General features: G+C 40.9%; 1 protein-coding gene across 10 annotated transcripts in view; it reads right to left on the bottom strand.

The window, feature by feature from the left end:
• The window catches only part of LOC134357983 (catenin delta-2-like), a 1,288,623-nt gene that overhangs the window by 257,361 nt on the left and 1,010,994 nt on the right, over positions 1 to 20,268 (bottom strand). For all 10 annotated transcript variants that reach the window (XM_063069823.1, XM_063069822.1, XM_063069826.1 and 7 more), the window contains one exon: positions 4,972 to 5,209. In XM_063069823.1, coding sequence (XP_062925893.1) covers positions 4,972 to 5,209 — 238 coding nt within the window. The remainder of the gene's footprint in view (positions 1 to 4,971; positions 5,210 to 20,268) is intronic.

The following is a 20,268-nucleotide window of genomic DNA, read 5'->3' on the forward strand; positions in this document are numbered from 1 at the left end:
TAAATTATAAAACATCTAAATTAATTTCACAGCGCTGAAAAGCAAATCGAAAGAATCAATTCTGAATACACACGCAATACTTTCTTACTGTCATCCATATTTCTTCTTGTTGGCATTTCCATTCTGTTCACTTGAGCCAGTCTTTCTGCTGAGGCTCTGTGGTTGTACAATCATCTCAGAGACAGACCATTATGCACGGAGGCCAAATTTCAGTCTTGAGTGCGTAATCCAATTTGATAATCCCAATGTGATAACGTAGATGGGCTGTATTGCCATAGCTGCAAACCTTTGGATGAAACATCTAATGGAAAACAATTTTCTCTTACATAGTTAAAAATATTTTGTGGAATTTTCTAAGAAGTGAAATGGAGGCCTTCCTAGTGTCTCAAACAATAGTTACCCTTCAGCTAAAAGGTGGTGTTTCGTCTAGTGGTGGTGTCCTGACGAAGGGTCTCAGCCTGAAACATCGACTGTACTTCTTCCTAGAGATGCTGCCTGGCCTGCTGCATTCACCAGCAACTTTGATGTGTTTTGTCTGGTCATTTCTGACACTGGGAATGCAAGTTGGCTTCTAAATGTCCTGCACTGCAATAGGGACTAAATTTCTTAGGACATCATTTGTGCTAAAGCACTCAGAGATGTCTTGTGATCATAAATGACTTTTATAAATGGAAGATTGAACATTTCAGCACAGTGCAGGCCTTTTGCACACGATGTTGTGTCAACCTTTCCTCCTACGTAGTCCTCCACTTTTCTATCATCCATGTGCCTAACTCAAGAGTTTCTCAAATGTCCCTGATGTATCTGCCTCTATAATCACCTCCTGGCAGGGTGTTCCATACACCTACCATTCTCCATTCAAAAAACTTACCTCTGACATCCCCCCTAAACTTTCATCCAATCTCCTTATGGTGATGTTCCCTTATATTAGCCATTTCCATCCTGGGAAAAATTCTCTAGCTATCCTTCCGATCTATACCTCATATCATCTAATACACCTCTATCAAGTCACCTCTCATCCGCCATTGCTCCAAAGAGAAAAGCCCTAGCTCTCTCTACCTTGTTCTAAGACTCAGCGTCTTCTAAGTCTTAGAAGGATGGAAGATGAAGGGTTCCCAACTTTTTTTAATGCCATGGACCAATACCATTAAGCCAGGGGTCCGTGGTTTTCAGGTTGAGAACCCCTTTTCTAAGGCATATTTGGTAACCCAGGCAGCATCCTGGTAAATCTCCTCTGCACCCTCTCTGAAGCGTACACATCCTTCCCATAATAAGGCAACCAGAACGGAACATAATATTCCAAGTGTGGTCTAACCAGCATTTTCAACTCAATCCCCCAACTACTAATGAATGTCAACACATCATAATGCCTTCTTAACAGCCCTATCAACATGCACAGCAAAATGTAAGGTCTTTCTACCATTTCCAAGGACCTTAAATTATAAACATTATATTTCATTAAGGAGAAAATAGCATTTCAGTCTAAGGTACTGATAATTCTGCAGAATACTGAGCACAGTTAACCAATGGTAATGGGACAGGCTTCAATAACTTGCTCCAAAGGACCATCTGCAACTATATTGCCAATCTGAAGATGGAAATTGAACTGGAAGTCCTGAGACGCCAACTTACAAATATAAATGCTGATAGAAAGCTGTACATTATGACAACAGAAAATAAGATTTACAGGCAGGAAATGCATCTTACTCAGGATTGGGAATGTTACTTTCAACCCTGGAAATGGATGGTGGGGAGGGGAGGGGGGCTATGTAATAAACACTTGTTTGGCCACATGCCTGCTAATGACTAAATATTTAAGATATTTGGGAGTGGGGGGGACCTGGGAAGGTCAAGAACGTTTCAGGACAGAAATGGTACTCATCTGGTAAGAAATAAATGGGGAGATCAAAGTGGGAATGTGAGAGACATATGATGACACAATATACTATTATTGTGTGTGGTATTATTTATATGCCAGTTGCAATATTACAACCCAAAGATTATATTTTCTTTCAAACAATCACCCACAGGAGAGAGAGCAGAGAGCTATTAGAAACAACTGCCGTTGCTAATTCTTTTGAAGACAACCTTCCTCCATTATGAGGACAAGACTGGGGACATACACTGATAATTGAGAGTGCCATATTCGCATCCTCACACAGAATAAAGTAATCCTCAATTATATGTAGATAAACCTGGACAACATCCAGGTGAAGGCTAATTGAGGACTATCAACATTCACAGCACACGATTTTCTTCAACAAAAGAAACTCTAATTACCCTTCCTTGAGATATAAATCTTTAACTATCGACAACCTGAAGGGAAACACTGACCAGAAATATAATTAATGCCAGGACCGTACACAGGTCAGAGGCTCAGTATTCTGCAATAATGTTTCATTTCCACACTTGACAAAGTTATTCTACATGTATGAAATGCAAAGCAGCAGATGATCAAAAACATTTATCTGCCTGAGTGAATGAGGCTGCAACATTCATGAATCGCGGCACCAGCCAGAATATGATGCCTTTTCATCAGCACTTCCTCCAGCACTGGCACAACTTCACTGCAATTTGTATCATCTATCGATTCAGCTGCACTAACTTGCCAAGGTTTCTTTTAACCCGCCTCTCCAAAACCACTTAGAAGGATAAGGACAGGAAACAGGAACACTATCACCTTCAAGTCTGACACCGGCATATCTTGAAAATAACTTGTGGATCCTTCAGTGTCATTAACTGAAACACATGGAGCCACTGTACCTTCTCGCATGGCTGAGAAGGGGACACATCACCACTCTCTCAAAGGCAATTGGACTTTCAACCCATGAAAAACATTTTTATAAAGCACGCACCTTCTTGCTTGGAATGGAGCAGACTGAGAAGGGGACACATCACCACTTTCTCAATGACAATTTCATCCTATGAAAAACGTTTGTATAAAGTGTCCCTAAGTTTCATTTCACTCCCTCAGCCTCCAACTGTTCTACTCAGTATTGCAACATTTTTCTTCATCCCTATTACTCACATAATTATACACATAAACATTCAATGAAAATGAACAAATCTTTTTTTTTTATTTTGGTCCTACAGTTTTCCTCCCAACTTCATCTTTATTTCCTGGTCACTTCGGGCACCTGGAGGGCTGGTAACACTCTTCTAACTTGGGGTTACTGGACCCATCCTGGGGCCTCGGATTAGCCCAATCAAATCCCACTGAACATGACTGAAAGTATGAAAGTGATCTGAACAGTAATGGGACCCCCCCCCCAAACACTCAACTCAAACCCTATCAACAATGAGGGAATAGCTGCTGAATTTTAAAATCCGATTTAAAAATATTATATTCCTACGTGGGAGGCTTTGAGATGTCAAGTAAAAAGTAATAAACAAGAAAGCAGGAGATATGGTAGCTCTGAGTAGACAAGAGATTTTTACAGAAAATCACTGTATTGAGCCAATATGCTTTTGTTTGCATGCAAACAAAATATTTAAATAATGTTCAGGCAGATGCAGAAGATTGCAGCTTTCACAATGTGCTGCTGTCTTGGTTTGATTTGTGTTCCTGATGTCTTTGAACTTTTCCTCTGCATAGAGAACAGAAAATGATAAAAAAAAACGTTGTACAGCTGACAGGATATTTCTTTCTGTTGATAATAAGACCATCCTCACAGAAATGGGAATTTATCTCACTTACAAAGCAAAATAAGCCAGGTTGGTGCTTGAACAGTAATGCGTTCTTTTGAAGCACTAATCAAGTAGGAGCAAATATAAATGCAGATTAAGAATCGGAGTTTCAGAGTGCCAACCCTACTGGTTTTATTCAAGCTCTCAGAATTGTTTCTTCTCTGCATGATATGACATGGGGAGAAAAGAAAGATGCAGGAACATTACAGTGAACCAAACTGAACCAAATGTGGCTCTTGCTGATGAATCCAGACAGAGTGTCGCTGCAATATTTTTTTACCTCTTGACAGTAATAACTGGCACAAACTAAAATCCAAGGAGGACATTGTGAGCATTAAGACAGAAACTGCACTGAATTCTAGCAACATGCAAATGCGGACTAAACATGTCTAATTTAAACCCTTTTCACAGGCAGGTTACCCAAGATTAATGACAGCATTGAGATCCAAGACAAAAATTGAGGGGGAAGAAGATGTATTGAATTGGAAACTTTAAATTTAACAGGAAGCTGTAAAGACTTCAATGCACACATTTAAAACCACAGAATGCAATTACTTTGTACTGATGCACTTTGAACTCAAAAAGAAATTAATTAGCTTCGCTATCTCTATATTAGTATGCAAAGAGGCAAATTTTTCGGAACAGAGAAATGTTAACTTAAGAAAACTAACTGCTTCAGAGATAAGTCAGTGACAGCCTCACAGAATGGCACTCACTGTACACAACCCAGCAGTGGAAATGGGAGCTGAAGATCCCTTGGAATCAACCACAGATGATTAAATACAAGATTCAGCAGCTGTTACTGATTTCTCAGCATGTAGTCTCAGCAAATGAGATACGGTAAGCCCAGAAGAGAAATTGTACTTCTTGTTTCGCTCATACAAATGTTTTGTAATCACTCACTGGAATTGATAATAGTCTTCATGCAAGCAGACCCCAAATCATCTCAGAGCTTGCCGTGCACCAAGAACAGCACATTGAGGAATTTTGGTTCCCTAGATGTTTCCAGAGCTTTATCTCATGGACTCTGAGGTGGAAAGGAAGTGACTAACTAAAAGAGAAAACTTTCATCACAGAGAGGGAGTATTTACTCAAAAGACACGCAGTATCTCTCAGCGAATGGCATTTGGAGAAGTTACTATTGATAGTGAAGGTGCAAAATAAATGAAAAAGAAATATTTTGTGATGGGAATGAGGAGGAAATTTTAAAAAATTACACTTAACAGTTCTCTGTGACGTTAAAGTTAGCCATCCTCTTAACAACATAACAAGTTGGCCACTCACCTGGGATCCTTCTGAATGCTGTCGATGGAAGGTGATCGTGCCAAGGTGCCCTCGGGTGGGATGGCTGGCCCAGACTTGCTGTACGGCGACTCCACTGAGGGACAATACTGGAGTGTCCGGTAAGGGTCCCCATAATTGGCTGCCAGGCCGGTGGCATAGCTGGGCCTCTGGTAGGTTGCTGTGTTCTGGCTGCCCGTGCGCTGCAAGGGTACGGAGTCAACAGCAGGGGAAGACGGGGCTACAGTGGGAAAGTAGGGACAAAGCAAGAAACTGAGGACCTGCTCACAAAAATGGTTCACTAGGTCTAGGCAAAGGAGCACCACACATAAGTACAGGGGGTTGGGGGGTTTGAGAGGGGACACAAAATTAAAGTCAGAATCATATCAAACATCTCACTTAGAGAAAAAATACACATTGCACCACTGAATGCTTTGAAAGAATTGGTCTGCCTTTGAAACTTCTTTATCTACACTGCACCCTGGCAGAGGGAGTTTGTTTGAAGGTAATAATCACCAAGGACTGTCAAACAAAGTTGGGCAAATCCAGTTGAGTTACTGAACAGCTCTGACCTAGAGAAAGGAAGATGTAACTCTATAGTGCATTTCACAGCCTTAGGAGGCACCAGAAGTCTTATAAGCAAAGAAATGTTTTCAATGTACTAGCCCTGGCTAAATTGATAACCTTCTGATCTCTGATCAAGAAGGTTGTCCCACTCCAGATTCTTGCACGTAAAATCAAGATCAAAATTCCAATGCAGTATCGTGGAAGCCACACAGCTGACAATCTTTAAATGATGCCCACTACTCCCAAGTAAATAGATAAAAAGTTTTTGATGCTTTCTGGAAAAGAGGAGGAGGGTTCCCTCCAGTATTCTGGTCAATCACTGTCTTCAACCAACTCTCAAAAACATATTACAGGGTCATCCCATGTTATGATGAGGTTTGATTACTACGACCTGTTTATAATCTAAATAGCTGCCAAATGGGAAACACTATTGCAAAGTGAGTTTGTACATTGCGGAAGATGCCTGCAATCTTGCAGCAGTTAGCAAGTCCATTTCACTGGTGCCCCAATCATTTGTTCATACAAACGGACACAAGAAGAGTGTTTGTAAACTGAGGAAGACTTCATCTGCAACAATATTTTGCCATTCCATGCATCAATTGTATTGGGAGTTTTAACTAAACATAAAAATTGCTGGCTGTATATTGCTTTGAGACATCCTGAACGAACAGTAATGCAGGCTTTTTTCCCCCTCTCTAATTTTGTTAGTGCACTACATTTAGTACTGAACATACTGTAAAGAACATGGTATTCATCCACCATCAAGACTAGCTGTCAATCAGAAAAGCCTCACTTCTGCTTCAACCGAGTGAATTGCAATTCATTTGAAATGTATCTGGACAACTAGTTTTCACATTGGAGGATAGTTGCTTTAAAATTTCTAGCCAATGCAGAACAGAATTAAAAGAATGAATATTGACATCCTAATACATTAAGCATACTTTGGGACCTGTTTTACTCTGTAATTGTTAGCTTAGGATGAACTGTTACAAACCTGATGATTAGAAATCAGTTGTTCATATGATACCTTACTTAGAGGCAAAAAAGCATAATGCAAGTAGAATATATGTGGCACCATGCATTTTGTCTAGCTACTAATGACTGGTAATTTCTCCTATATCACAGATACTAAACATTTTGTAATGCTGAATGAAAGAAATCAGGCTCCAGTCGCCCACTACTGATCTTGTCATTCCCATTGAGCGACTGTTTTGGATAATGGTGCAAGGCAGATTTAACCATGGCACCAGATCAGCAATCTAACATAGAACATAGAATAGTACAGCACAGTACAGGCCCTTTGGCCCACAATGTTGTGCCGACCCTCAAACCCTGCCTCCCATATAAGCCCCCAACTTAAATTCCTCCATATACCTGTCCAGTAGTCTCTTAAACTTCACTAGTATATCTGCCTCCACCACTGACTCAGGCAGTGCACTCCACGCACCAACCACTCCCTGAGTAAAAAACTTTCCTCTAATATCCCCCTTGAACTTCCCACCCCTTACCTTAAAGCCATGTCCTCTTGTATTGAGCAGTGGTGCCCTGGGGAAGAGGCGCTGGCTATCCACTCTATCTATTCCTCTTATTATCTTGTCTAGATTATCTAGGGGGTGTAAATTCACAAATGTTTCTGAAAGAAAAGCATAATTGAGCAACTACTTTAAAAAGCTATCTTACATGGAAGAAACCTTTTAACAGCTGACCAAAACATGACTCCAGTCCCTGCTCTAGTCCACGATGTCTAAGGAGACCAGCTCGAAAGGTTGCCATTCCTTAGCAGTTAAAGATGGCTAATAAATGTACAGCTCCCTCCCCTCCTGAGAATGAAAAAAAGGCTTTGCTATTATGTTATGCCCCACAGTTTAAAATCTGACTGGAATTTGCTGTTAAGAGCAGCCAGTGCTCACTGAAACTTGGCCGGCAGTAGGAGAGAAGTAAATTGTTATTAACAGCTTGTTGGTTCCAAAATACTGTGCCTAGTATTTGAGAGTACAGCACTTAAATGTGTATATGTTAATCCTGACCGAACAACCTAGAATTCACATTACACTCCTGATTCCTTATACAAGGGAGAAAAACTGTTGATGTTCTAGCTCCTGGAGAAGCCACCGCTACCAAAGGTTCCTGGTGGAGATGTGTTAATGAGCACTAGTGAAGAAACTGCAGGGCTAAGCTTCAATGTATTTCCCACCTCCGGTCAAATAACAACAACTCACATTAACTTACATTAGCACAGTCCAACAAGCCAATGCACTCTGCAGAAGGATCATCAGAACAGTCCACTCCATCTTTCAGAAATGACTTTGCTTTTATTGGAAGAAGTTGCTGCAGCTTCTGTCGTAAGTTGACTTTTCGTGCTCTTTAAACTGAATCTATTTTCTGAATAAATTGACTCTGTGCCATAAAATAAATTGTTTGCTATAATTCCTCACCTCAACCTGAACTCATTAGCCGACAACACCAATAAAAATAAAATTGGTAAATAAAGAGGGTAATAGGAAATGTGGCTCCTTTGAGACAGGAATGTTGAATTCTGGTAATAGAAAGGACTTTTAGTAATCCATGTTCTCGATCAGGTATCAGAACCTGAGTGCTTAATACAGATATGACTTGCTGTTGGTTCCGTCATTACAATTAATTAAGATAGTTTGCACAGTTGTTATACAAAGCATGTGGTACTTTTAAGTAATGGAAATTATGTGCAGCATGGCTGAATAATGAAGATTATCTGTGGCCCATTTAAATAGTACAAATTACTCCTGATTGTATATGATTTATAAAATATTTAGGTAGTGCTATTAACTCATGACACAACTAAATAGTGCAAAACCACACCACATAGGTCAATAATAGAAAACAAAATGCTTCTGGAAAAAAAAAGTATCTGGAAAAAATCCTTTGGCCAAATTATTTCCCAAAACAACAAAATAACTACCCATTCCAAAATCAAGGAGTAGCCTTGGGTACCACATGGGCCTTGGCTATGCCTGCCTTTTCGCTGGTTATGTAGAGCTGTCAAAGCCTTCCCTGGTAATGCTCCCCAACTCTTCTGGCACTACACTGATGCTGCTACATGCACCTATGTTGAGCTTGTCAATTTCATCACATTTGCCTCCAACTTTCACGGTGCCCTGAAATTCACTTGGTCCGTTGTTTCTTACACCTCTCTCCCTTTTCTTAATCTCTCGTCTACTGACATTGTTTATAAACATACTGATTCCCACAGCTACCTCGACTATCCCTCTTCCCACTGACTCCTATAAAAATGCTACTCACTTTCAGTTCCTTCGTCTCTGCCACATCTGTTCCCAGGATGAGGCTTTCCTTTCCAGCACATCAAAGATATTTTTCTCTTCAAAGAATGGGGATTCCCTTCTCTACTACTGACGTAGCTACCCTCACTCACATCTCCTCCACTTGCCAGACATCCATGTTCACCCTATCTTCCCGCCATCTTAAGAGGGATAGAGTTCCCCGTATCTTCGCCTACAAACCTATCAGCCTTACATCATTCTCTACAATTTCCTCCACCTTCACGGGTTGCTCCCACTATGATTTTCTTCTCCATTCGTTCTTTTCCACTAAGCTCCCTCCTGGCACAAATCGAAGATTCAAAGATTCATTTATTATCAAAGTATGTATGAAGTATACAACTCTGAGATTCTTCTGCAGATAGTCATAAAACCAAGAAAAAACATGGAAACCAGTTCAAAGAGAAACAGCAAACCCACCAGCCTGATCATCAACCCCTCAAACCCACCTCCCTCTGCAAGAAACACAACAGAACATCAACCCCCAAATTGCACTCTTCCACACAAAAAAGGAATGGCAAGAATACAGAATATAAGAAATGTTAGACTGAAAAAAGTCCATTGTCCATAGTCTAAAATCCATATGCAAAAATCTTCAGCTTCTTCAGCAGCGGAGCGATCCTACCAATGCTCAGAAGGCCATCGGTGCTCACCCTCCACATTCCCCTCGATGTTTCAATCTTCCTCGTCACTTTAAGCGGCAAATAATGGAAGCTTTAATTGGAAAAATGGAGTCAAGCATTCGCTTCTGCCCTGTCTCATAGCACCACTTCCAGGTTCATGCATGCTGCTTCCGGAACCTTCTTAGAGACAGCAAAGTACTGGATCATTCAATCGATCTCCAGGTTGCAAATCACAGGCTCTAGCAGTTCCAGAAACACACTCAGGATGAGAAACAGGTGTAAAAGTGACAGAAATGCTACATCTGTCCAATCACCTTCACCCTTACCTCCATTCAGCGACCCAAGCAGTCCTTCCAGGTGTGGTAATACCTCACCTGTGACCTTGTTGGTGTCATCTATTGTATCCAGTGTTTCCGATGCAGTCTCCTCTACATTGGTGAGACCCAATGTAAGTTGGTCGAGCACCTCCACTCCATCCGCCAAAATCATAATTTACCGGTGACCAATCATTTTAATTCCTACCACTATTCTCGTTCCAACATGTTGGTCCATGGCCTCCTCCTTTGCCACAATGAGGCCACTCTCAGGGTAGAGGAGAAAAACTTCAAATTCTGCCGAGGTAGCCTCCATCCCGGTAGCATGAACATTGATTTCTCTTTCTGGTAATTTTTTTCCTTCCCTTTCATCTTCTTCTATTCCCCACTCTGGCCTCTTACTTTTTCTCCTCACCTGCCTAACACCTCCTTGGTGGCACTCCTTGTTCACCTTTTCCTGTGGTCCACCCTCCTCTCCTATCAGATTCCTTATTCTCCAGCCATTTACCTTTCCCACCTGTCTGGCTTCACATCTCACCTACTAGCTATCCTCCTACCCCTCCCCCAGCATTTGGTGAAGGGTCTCGGCCAAAAACATTAACAGTTTATTCATTTCCATAAATAATGCCTGACCTGCTGAGTTCCTCTAGCATTTTATGTCTGTTGCTATGGATTTGCAGCATCTACAAAACTTCTTGTGTTTACAATTAACTACACAAGGCTCCCCACTCTATTTTAACTGCACAGTATTACCTTCTAGAAATAATCACCCGTGAAAGGGCTAAACACTTGGAGTATGCTGCAATCAATTGAGTGATTAAGGTTGCCATAAAATTCTGTGAAATTCAGGAAGAGTCTGACCTCAATATTGGATTATTGGGTGGTGACACATGATGGGATTGTGGGTAAGTAAGTAAAAGTAAAATCAAACACAATAACTCAGGCTACGCCCACACTACGCCGGATAACTTTGAATATGAAGCTTTTTCTCTTCATTTTGACCCTCCATCCACATTGAAACGGCGTTGCGTTTTTATCTTCTGAAAACGGAGCTTTTCTAAAACACCCTCCAGAAAGTATAAATTTGAAAACGCTTGTTGCGTGTTCCACTCACAACATGCTGGAGGAACTCAGCAGGTCGGGCAGCATCCGTGGAAAAGATCGGTCGACCCATGGATGCTGCCCCTCCTGCTGAGTTCCTCCAGCTTGTTGTGAGTGTTGCTTTGACCCCAGCATCTGCAGATTATTTTGTGTTTACGATTGTTGCGTGTTGTAGTGTGGACAGGGTAAACGGAGATATTTAAAAACGCTGTCATGACAACACCACAACAACAATGCTTTTTGTGCTTCTGCTTGGTACTGTGAAAGCACTGCCGGACGGCTGATATAACGCGCAGTCGATGTGAACGGCGTGAGAGTTCAATTGTAAAGTGAGCTTTTTTGTCTATTTAAAGACGCTGTCATGACGTGCCGGAACTGATGGTGGCAGCACGGCATTTCATTGTTTTCTTGAGTTAGAAATGTACTCACGAAATACTTGGACCCATAGCTTACTGAATAAATAAGTATACTCACTTCGCCCTGTTTTCTGTCTTTACTTGTATGAAGGTGGTTTACCTACTTATGCAAGTACTTCTTTGACAATAGATGTGTAACAGCCTAATGTAACGTTGTATGGAAATACAAGATAACACTGATGCAGACATGTTTTATACATTTAACAAGGTACTTTATTAATGCAACAGAGTTAGTCAGTTTTGCAATGTTTGTCGTCAGCTGGGTCATACTGTCTGTGAACTCCCTGTCAGTTGCCTCCATATGCTCCAATATTTTAGTTTTAGGCCCTCCTGCACTACAGCCCACAGCAATTCCTTTTGAAGTTTTTCTAGTCTGTAACTGGACAAATGCGCACCAAGTATACCGTTTCCTCATCGCTTGTTTTCTGTGTGTCCTGCGCATGCCCAGTAGGAAGAGATTCGCCCAAATATCCGTTCTATTGTGGATGGAGATATTTCGAAAAAAGCTTGGTGTGGACGCCTGTCATTTTTACTCGAAACCAGCGTTTTCAAAATGATCCAGTCTAGTGTGGACGTAGCCTCAGGTCTTTCTGGTAAATATCAGGAACTCTGAATAGAGCAGCTGGCATTTACTCCTTCCGGTGGAGCAATTTTGAGTCTTTCACACATGTTTATACGCATCGACATCCTATACTTAACAACGCATTTAGAACATTGGTTCTGTCAATTCGGTCCATAATCTTTATGGGATTACCCCTGATAATTACACTGGTGAGCTGCTTCATGGATCCTCAGCCGGGTTAGACCTGCTGAAGGATCTGCAAGCCCACTGGTATCAATGGGGCTTGTTGGGCTGCGAATAAAAGAGCAAAGGGGAGGGTATGTTCTTTTAAAATAATGCTTTTAATTACAACTCAGACCCCACTTAACACTGAGGATGTGTTCCTTGGAAGTGGCATGCTATGTAAATTAATGCTGTGCAGGGTCATCATAACATTATGTAAATGACCATGTGTGATAAACAAGATCACACCCGATATGTATGATATATTATTTTACGTATACACAGTAATTTGTGGAGTAACGAACATGCAAATAGGCCTAACGTGTACATCACTGGAGCAGCAACACATAGCAGCAGCAGAGGGAAGCGGGTGATGGTTACATCTTAGAGGAGGGACCAGGCGATGGGTCCGCCCCTAACTTTGGCTTCTTCTTCAAGCAGGCATCAAGATTTGACTGCCTTTTCTTAAATTTCCTCTCATGAAGCAGTTCTCGGTAGCAGGAAATCATGTGGAGAGCACCTCTCTTTGCCCTACTGCTTCGCGCCCAGTCAGGGTCATTATCGATGAACTGGTCCATGATTTGTGTGATCGTGGTGATGCTAGTGCTGAGGAATTTTGTGGTGAGGTTTTCATGCTGGTGTTGATGATAATACTGAGGTCATCGTTGCAGAAGCTTTTATCACATCAGCATTTTCTAATAACTGTTCTGATCATCGATGTAGCTAATTTCAAAGAGGCACCAATGTCAATCTGGCGCTCACCAGCTTCCAAACACTGTATCACTGGCAGTTTCACATCCAAGCTAATGCTTTTCCTAGTCACCGTAGATGCACTACCCTCACTGGAAGTTGCAGGCCGTTTTCCAGACATTATGGGCGAAAAAAATGGAATAAATTGGCGAGGGACCAAGAATGTTTACGCTCATGGGGGAGGCAGAGCGTAAACTAATACCTGATTGGCTGTGAATGGCTCAGAGCGCATGTAAAGTGCTCTCATTGGCTGATTAAATGTTTACTGTAATGGTGGCCACTCTTGAGAAGCTTTAAGAGTTGTTTAGAATGAATTTTTGTCATTTTTAAAAATTTTAATAAAGAATTGAATAACCGTGTTGTAACAACTCAGTGCTATACGAGGTCTGAGTGTACACGCAAGCCCCTTTGGGTGTCTTTGGCTGTTTTTTGCTTGTTTGAATGAAAAAGGGATTTTAATGTAAATACGTTTCATTTATTTGCTTCATTATTTAAAGATATTAAATGGCACTCATCATATGTTTCCAGAGGAATCCTAGATATTTAAAACCAGAAAACTTTTTTTTTTGTTTTATTAACATATAGCACGAAATAGGCCCTTTCAGCCCTTCAACCCAGTTTATTCCTAGCCTAATCACAGGACAATTTAGAATTAGACAATTTACAAATTAGAATGTGGGAAGAAATCCATGCGGTCATTGGGAAAATGTACAAACTCCTTAAAGGTAGTGGCGGGAATTGAACCTGGGTCACTGGTACTGTAAAGTGTTGTGCGAACCATTACACTACCCTGACACCCTATGAAGGACTTTTGTGTACAGACCAGCAATTTCAGGTGTGGGGAAAGTACGGTTGCTGTACTTAATCTTTCAGACATTAGCTAAACTGGCCTAAACAGACTCCCAGCACTTTCAGCTTCTAATTTCAAGCATCTGGTAATTAGCTCAAAGAGAAAGGATTTAGCCAGTTGCAATTTAATCTATGCAGAGGCTCTAAGAAGCAGAGCTCTGATCCATGCCTGACTACGTGACATCTGCAAAGATGCATTTAAGTACATGTTAAATAAGTAAACGGGACAAAAAGAATCAAGGTGTATAGAGAAATGGTTAGGCAAGAATGATGAGAAGTGGTTTATTGTTCCTATTGCACTGAACTGCCTTATTCCATGCTTAAAGCAGTAATTACTGGACTTCCTATGAAAACAAATTAATTCTTTTCATTTACTGTGGCTCATCACCTGTCTTCTTCAAGACACTGTGATTCAGGAAGGTGGAATTCATCATTAAGGACCCTCATCATCAGGGATATGTCCTCTTCATGTTTCTAACATTAGGGGAGATACAGAAGCTTGAAAACCCACACTGAACAATTCATAAACAGCTTCTTCCCCTCCATCAACAAATTTCTGAATGGTCCACGAACACATGAACACCACCTCATTATTTCTCTTATCTTGCACTACTTATTTTGCAATTTATTGAATTTTCATGTCTTTGCATTGTACTGCTGCTACAAATCCATGAATTTCCCATCACAGAAGACAGTGATAATAATTGTGATTCTGATTCTGTCAGGACCTTTCAATGCACTGTTCGTTTTAGCTGACAGTGCTTAAATGCTTCTCTCAGAACACCTAGTAGATCAGGATGAGGCATGCTTTCCACAATCCTATAATATGCTTCAAATCCCACTGAAAAAACATGTAATCATTACTCAAAGAAATTGTTTAATGACATAAAGCTTTTAAAAATCAGTCCATGCCTTGCTCCTTTCTGACAATCAAATCCCATACATTCTCTTGCACATCATAGTCTTCATTCACTGTTCACTGACAAGTCTGCTTTCCTCTCATTGCAACTTGTGCTTCTAATCATAACTTTTTTCCTCTTTTAAAGCCAAACTCTGACCAAGCATTTGTCCAGCTTACCTGAATTCTCTTTTCTTGGTTCTTTTTGCTTTCTGTTTCTGTGAGGCACTTTGCAAAGTTTGAATACATTAACTGATCTACAGAACATGTTATTTTGAATGCATTCACTCAAAAAAGAGTCACATACAGTGTCTATAAAAATTATTCACCCTCCCTTGGAAGTTTTCATGCTTTCTTGTTTTACAATATTGGATCACAGTGGATTTAATTTGGCTGTTTTTAAGACTGATCAACAGAAAAAGACTTGTGTCAAAGTGAAAACAGATCTCGACAAAGTGATCTAAATTAATTACAAATATTAAAAACAAAAAAAATTGATTGCTTAAGTATTCATCCCCTTTTAAATAGCAATTGCTGCCTTGAGTCTGGGTGGATAGGTCACATCTGGACACTGCAATTTTTCCACATTCTTCTTTACAAAACTGCTCAAACTCTGTCAGATTGCATGGGGATCTTGAGTGAGCAGTCCTTTTCAAGTCCAGCCACAAATTCTCAATTGGATTGAGATCTGGACTCCGACTTGGCCACTTCAGGACATTAACTTTGTTGTTTATAAGTCATTCCTGTGTGGCTTTGGCTTTATGCTTGGGGTCACTGTCTTGCTGGAAAACAAATCTCCCAAGTTGCAGTTCTCTTGCAGACTGCATCAGGTTTTCCTCCAGGATTTTGCTGCATTCATTTTACCCTCTACCTTCACAAGCCTCCAGGGCTTGCTGTAGTGAAGCATCCCCACAGCACGATACAGCCACCACCATGCTTCATGGTAGTGATGGTAAGTTTTTGATTATGTGTGGTGTTTGGCTTATGTCAAATACAGTGTTTAGTCTGATGGCCAAAAAGCTCAATTTTGGTTTCATCAGATCATCAAATTCTTCCAGCTGACTTCAGAGTCTCCCACATGCCTTCTGGCAAACTCTAGCCAAGATATCATGCAAATCTTTTTCAACAGTGGCTTTCTCTTTCCCAATCTTCCGTAAAGCTGTGACTGGTGAAACACTCGGGCAACAGTTGTTGCATGCGCAGTCTCTCCCATCTCAGTCACTGAAGCTTGTAACTCCTCTAGAGTTGTCATAGGATTCTTGGTGGCCCCCCTCACTAGTCCCCTTCTTGCACTGTCGTTCAGTTTTTTAGGATGGCCTACTCTAGGCAGATTTACAACTGTGCCATATTCCTTCCCTTTCTTGATGATTGATTTAACTGTACAAGATGGGATAGTCAGTGACTTGGAAATTTTCTTGTACCCATCTCCTGACTTGTGCTTTTCAATAACCTTTTCGTGGAGTTGCTTAGAGTGTTTTTTCTGTCCTCATGGTGTAGGTTTTGCCAGGATACTGACTCACCAGCAGTTGGACCTTCTGGATACAAGTGTGTTTTACTACAAACGATTGAAACACCTTGACTGCACACATTTTTCCAATAACAGTTCGCCATTTAACTAATTGTGTAACTTCTAAAACCAACTGGCTGCACCAGTGATAATTCGGTGTGTCATATTAAAGGGGGTGAATACTTACACAATCAGTTACATTGTGTTTTATATTTGTAATTAATTTAGATCACTTTGTAGAGATTTGTTTTCACTTTGGCACAATAGAGTCTTTTTCTGTTGTCAAAAAGCCAAATTAAGTCCACTGTGATTCAATGTTGTGTAACACCTTGGTTAAGATTTTTACTGCTGTGCTGTAGGTATTTCATTTTAGCAGTTCTGTAAGAGCAGTCTGTCTTGCTCTCAGCCTGTTAGGGTTTGAGCTGAGATAAGAAGCTGTGTTATACAACTTGGGAATGTGGCATCAGGATGGTAGATTTGGGAGGAGGTTCTAGAGGACGCGGGTGGAGAGTTCTCTGTTGGTGGGAGCTGGAAGAAGACGGGGAAATAGATGGTCAAGGTGCTTTGTGCAGATGAATAGCTTCAAGGAGGAAGAACCAATACTCCTGTGGGAGACCCGTTCATTTGAGATGGATTTCCAGCGACATTTGGAAGATGGTGGATGCTTTCGTGCAGACCGAGGGTCCAGCGTGTGAGTGACAGTCAAGTTCAAGATGAGCTCCAACTTAAGTGCACGTTTGACTGTTTAAGAGCAATGGGCCCTTTTTGTTTTTTCTTTCTTTCGTTTAATAATTGTTTGGTTAATTAACATTCTTAAATATACTTCTTTATACTTTTATGTAGTATACAATCTGTTATTTCCTGCTGGGGGCAATAAATCACACAGCTATCACACAAACCTGGTTTTGGGTGGGTGAGCCATCCCAACCTCACAGATCTGGTGGGACCAAAGTTGGATACTTCCTAGGTGTACGAAGCTGGAGAAAGATGGGTTTATCGCCACAGAATCCAGTGGCTGTTAACGAGAGGCTAACGATCCGTTTTTCCAGAGAGGCCCAGTATAGTGGGGCTTCAGTCGTAAGACAATAAAACATGAAAACTTCCAATGGGGGAGGGGGCTGAACACTTTTTATGGGCATTGTGTGGGGTGGGTACATCAGACCTACAAAAAGTAGAAAAACACTGATTCGCTCTCAAAAACACATTTATATTTGTTCATGAATAGCAGGGGCCTCAAAATAAGTAAACAATTTCACCATATGAGAGGGAAAAATATCACCTCTCAAGAAAGTAGTGACCTTGGGGAGGAGAACTTGATCTTTGCACTTGTGTATCTGAGCCTGTGACATGTTTCTTAGCCATTTGGCCTCCAGATCAGATATCTCATGGTCCAAATCCTATTCCAGATATTTGAACAGAATAATGTGGGTTGAGACTGTGATGCCATATTGAAGGAATGTTGTTCTCTTAATGTTCTTGAAAAGGCATTCAAGTGTTCACTCTTGGTTGTAACCTAAATTATCCAAAGTTACTATTTTGTAGAAGAGCAGTCGAGTTACTGCAATGTCTGATCAATAGTTATCACTCAAACAACATCAGAGAATTTATGTATCTGTTGGAGGTAACTTGGAAAATGTGTAGCTCGGGCGGTTGATGGTTGGGTTGAGTTGTTCTCTGATCTTGCACCGTACAAGGAGATGTCTCCTCATCTGGTGAAGAAATGGATTGAGAAAAACAGAGAACAGCTCAACACAAGTGTATCTACTCACTATCATACCATTGCTTCTGGGAGCTTGATGCGTGTGAATTGGCTGCTCCATTTCCTTCATTACTCCTTGACTTTACTTTGAAAGTATTTCACTGGGATATTCTGATGAGAAAGCTAAATCTTCCTTCATCTGAACGAGTTACAACTTAAAAAGGCATCCTTCAACTTTTAAGAGCACTTAGATTTACAAACTCATATAAACATCAGAAAGGCGAGGAAGAAAGTATATCTTAAGGTGAGGAGACTCCTGATTTTTTTAAGTCAGTGCCGCATTTATGGGGAACAATGGATACATATGATGGGAAGTTGGATATACACAAGACTGAGAAAGAAATGCAAGTGCATGCTGAAAGGAGGAGGAGGACGAGGAGGAGAATGAAGAGGCAGCTCACATGAAGCATGAATACTGATACAGATCTGTCAGTTCAAATAATAAATAAATAAATCTGTTGGGTCCTGCTGAAGGGTCTCTACCTGAAATGTTAACTGTACTCTTTTCCGTGGATGCTGCCTGGCCTGCTGAGTTCCTCCAGCATTTTGTGTGTGTAACTTGGATTTCCAGCACCCACAGATTTTCTTGTTTGCCCTCAGGTCAAATGGCAAATTCATGTCATGCAAATATTATGTCCCCATTAATATCATTTAATAGCTTTTGTGAGCTTTTGGAAAATGGCTGATGATGGAAACTGAGTTAAATCATGTGATAATACAACTTTGACTATCATACAAAATACTTGACCGGATCTCAAACAGAGATTGCAAAGACGACAGCTCCAAAAGAGTTGAAAATCAAAGGTAAAGTCACATCAGAATCTACCCATTGTCCATAATAGTGGTGCACAAATAAACCAGAGGTGAAAAACAGATTAAATTACACGCTACATAAACCTGCCTCATTTTACCTAAATTTTAGAGATCAACAGGAAACCTGATAAAAATATTTAAAATGTTAAGAAGATGTGGTAGACTTTACACCATGAAGCTCCTTCTTCTGGAGCGAGAAATCAAGAACAGAGGGGTAGGATCTTAAAATAAGAGTTAATTTGGGAAGGAAGTATTTATTGAAACAAGATCTCAATTTCTTCTGTACTGAAGACTAGGGGGTCAACTGAAGCTTTAAAGATGGATACAGTTCCAATTGTCGAGGACACCAGGAAATACAGAGTAAAAGACAGTAAATGGGATTGCAGTCCAATAACCGATTACAGAGGGTAGCTGCCCTATTAACTTCATGAGCTTCTCCAATTCCTTTTGTTCCCAAGTAGAACTTGGGACAGAGGTCCTGAATCAGGGGCTCTTGCAACACACTGTGCAGACTGAACAATGAGAATGTTGCCCAGTGTTCTCGAGCACAGATTTTAAGTACTTAATTATAAACCGCATCTATCAGGCTATAAGTAACACAGGTTTGACCTTGAATCAGCTACTCATTGCTGGGGAAGAGGGGAAATTTGGGAATGCTACAGTTGTCCTCAGCTTTCACGTGTCTGGAAAACAAAGGTAGCTAAACTCTGTGATCTACCAGGTACAAACTCAGGTCAGGTGCATTATTGGTTGCCACGGTCAAATAGCCTGCTACCATTCCCTTGTTCAGCTTCACTATTAAAAATGGCTGCCTGGAAGCAACACAAAGACTGGTGCCTGTGGAATTACACCGCAGCACAGCGAGCCCTTTCAGAAAGGAAATGCGGAAGGGTAAAATTTATATAATGTCTTTTCCTCTTTTCCTGGCACAAAAGAAATCCAGCATCTAATTTGTGCATAGCAAGGTCCTACAATGGCTTTGAAGACAATTTGCTATTGATGGGTTTGGAGTAAGGAAACACTACCCAGCTCCTTTTTGACATAGTGCCATGGGAGCTTTTACATCTCGCTGAACGTGCCTTGGCTTAATATATTCAGCTGAATGACAGTATATCATATGGTGAAGCACTCTCTTAGTAGTGCACTCAAGTGACAACTTTGATTTTGTGCTCGCCTCTGGTGTCAGCCTTGAATCCACAATTTTGTAACCTTCTGAGAGGAGGGAGTGCAAACACGGAGGCACGGCTGGCTCCCAAGGAGCAGGGCAGGGCAGAGGAATGTAGAAAGTAGCAGAGGGAAACAAAACCAAGCATTCATTACACAGTAACACCAGCAAAAGCAGTTCAATAACATAGAATGTTATCCTACGGTCAGAGATAACAGTGCAATCAATGTCAAGTCTTTCAGTGCTTGGATTTAGTCTCTCATTTAGCTAATGGGGATTGAAATCTGTAGGTGAAGATGGAACCATTAAGGTGACTTCTACAGAAAATTTATTCAGATAACTTGCTCTGAAATTTACCAATGAAAACTCTTGCTCAAGGTAACCATGGCAATTTGCAGTTGTCCTTGAAATCTTCTGTCAATGTATGATTGTTGATTGCA

Source organism: Mobula hypostoma, chromosome 17, assembly GCF_963921235.1.
Source record: "Mobula hypostoma chromosome 17, sMobHyp1.1, whole genome shotgun sequence".
In the NCBI taxonomy this organism is placed as follows: Eukaryota; Metazoa; Chordata; class Chondrichthyes; order Myliobatiformes; family Myliobatidae; genus Mobula; species Mobula hypostoma.